The 2,193-nt window shown below is 30.9% G+C and overlaps 1 protein-coding gene across 1 annotated transcript; it reads right to left on the reverse strand.

The window, feature by feature from the left end:
* On the reverse strand, window positions 1,424-2,187 carry LOC107617687 (Bowman-Birk type proteinase inhibitor A-II). Its single transcript, XM_016319515.2, has 2 exons — window positions 1,977-2,187; window positions 1,424-1,811 (listed from the first exon to the last, which is right to left on the reverse strand). Exons 1-2 carry the CDS (start codon window positions 2,067-2,069, stop codon window positions 1,581-1,583), a joined length of 324 nt encoding a protein of 107 aa, XP_016175001.1. The 5' UTR covers window positions 2,070-2,187; the 3' UTR covers window positions 1,424-1,580.

Genomic DNA, 2,193 nt, shown 5'->3' on the forward strand with positions numbered 1-2,193 from the left:
ATTTTTTTTAAAAAAATAGTTTTATTGAATTTTAAATGTATTTAAATAAATTCAAAAATAAAAAAATTAAAACATTTAAAGTCAATAATATCTTACTTTAAAGAATAAGTAAATGTAAACAAAATAATTATATTCTTTGTCAAAAATATTCTTTGGTATAATAAATAAGTATCATTTATTTCCTTAATGCTACTTTTCTTTTCAAATTCTAATTTTCTCTCCAAGTTTTAATTTTTGTCCTTCAAATTTTAGTTTCCGTCTACATGTATATTTATATATTCTCTTAAGGTTTATTATACTCATCATCATTTTTATTTAGGATAAAAAACACTTTTTAAGACTACACTCTACTAATACCACACCTTGCTATTGATGTTTCTAATATGAGAAAGAAAAACAATTAGCTAGGAATTTCAACCAAATCAGTCAGTTGATAACTATACTTTTTTGAAAGGAACTGGTAAATATACTGATTGATTTGGGTTGAAAGGAAAAAATTGCATAACCCACCCCAATTAGATATGTAGAAAGCATAAGATCAGAGTGGAAAGATTACAAAAAAACTTCTCAAACTCGCTCAATCCATTCTAGAGGCCTGGGACACCCCTACTTACATGAAATGCGCCAAAAATACGTACTTTTTCTCTAGCTTAGCTTTTAGAATGATCAAACCCTTAGGCTGTGTTTGATTTATGTATCAGTTGAGACACAGGATACAAAAACATAGATATTGAAAATATAAATATAATAAGACACAAAATTTTTTTATTTTATTTGGTAACTATATACCGGAAAGAACAATAAATTACAAATGTCAATATTATTTTTATAAAAAAAACACCACTAAAAAAAAGGAATAATAAACAAAGTGGAAATTAAAGAAAAAAAAAGAATAAAATAAAAACAGTTTGCGTATTATAAGTTATATCTTAGTGTCTCAAGCTAAAAAAGAGACAAAAAAGACATGTATTTTATATGCTCTTGTATCCCACGGTGTTCATAAAAAATTTGTCTAATAAACCAAACAATAAATACGTATTACTTGATGGACATGTCCAACAAAACAAAAGCTGCATTAAGTCATGATAGTCCCAATTCCAAACTTGGAAAGTTGCACACTGAAATAGTAACAACTAATGAATTCCAACAGGGCTTTGTGTAGCCACAGATAGTTGCGATGTCCATACCACCATACCAATGGATCGGAAATGTGTGGTTGTTGTTGATTTGATTATGATAATGATGATGAGTGCAAGAACAAATCTGCTGGGTCTTATCAGAACAAATCTAAACGAGATATATTCCCTTTTTATTTGGAATCAATTAATTAGGTTGGTTAACTAACTATTTACTGAAAACGACCCGTTAATTTGTGTTAATAAGGTTATTAATACAACATAAACAATAAATGCATGAACATTAATAATACTAATGTTTATCTTAAGGAAGCAATTTTATTCATGATTTTCCATACATGAAAACAAAGTCTAAGGTGACTTTGCCTCATCATCACATACATTGCAATATGCAAGTTACACTGCATATGCAATTATATTATTTATTAAGGGAACTTAATTGCTTCAAGAACGACATTCTGTTACAGGGCAACGGCCTTGAGTTTTGTCGGTGCAACGGCACTGTGGAGGATTAGACCTTGTGCAAACGCAGGAGTTGCAAGACGCAGGGCAATGATCGAAAGTATCAACACAAACACACTCGAAAAATGGTGGGGCCCTACGGTCGCAAAGACAGCCATTGCAGCAAACATTGTCGTCTGAAGATGATGATGCTTCGCCAATATTGTTTATCACCTGTTTTTGAAGATACCAAATTTGTTTAAAAATATACCAATTTATTCTTTCTGTCCTATCGTAGTTTGAGATTATGCTGAGATAAAAATTTGTAAAACTTTCTATTTTTATGTATGTATTGTATTGATTTTGTTACTATTAAAATTTTCTGGACATATCGCTCACCTGTGAGAGCATCAAGCTTGGGTCAAGGCGGACAGCTTCAACCGTGGCTGAAAGTCCCACAAGGAAAAGCAACAGTGCTACCTTGGCAACCATCTTCTGTTCTTCAACTCCTAATTCACACTAATTCGCTGTGTATAACTCTTACTGTTAGGACTCTGGTGAAGAGGAAAGAACAACTAGAGACTTAATTTATAATGAGTGATATGTATTATTACGC

Source organism: Arachis ipaensis, chromosome B09 (genome assembly GCF_000816755.2).
Source record: "Arachis ipaensis cultivar K30076 chromosome B09, Araip1.1, whole genome shotgun sequence".
NCBI classification, from domain to species: Eukaryota; Viridiplantae; Streptophyta; class Magnoliopsida; order Fabales; family Fabaceae; genus Arachis; species Arachis ipaensis.

What these genes read in the sequence shown, in the direction of transcription:
- LOC107617687 (XM_016319515.2), bottom strand. Translation starts at nt 2,069, where the DNA reads ATGGTTGCCAAGGTAGCACTGTTGCTTTTCCTTGTGGGACTTTCAGCC. An exon ending in CAAGCTTGATGCTCTCACAG is followed by an intron (nt 1,812 to 1,976) that starts GTGAGCGATATG and finishes CTTCAAAAACAG; the next exon opens with GTGATAAACAATATTGGCGA.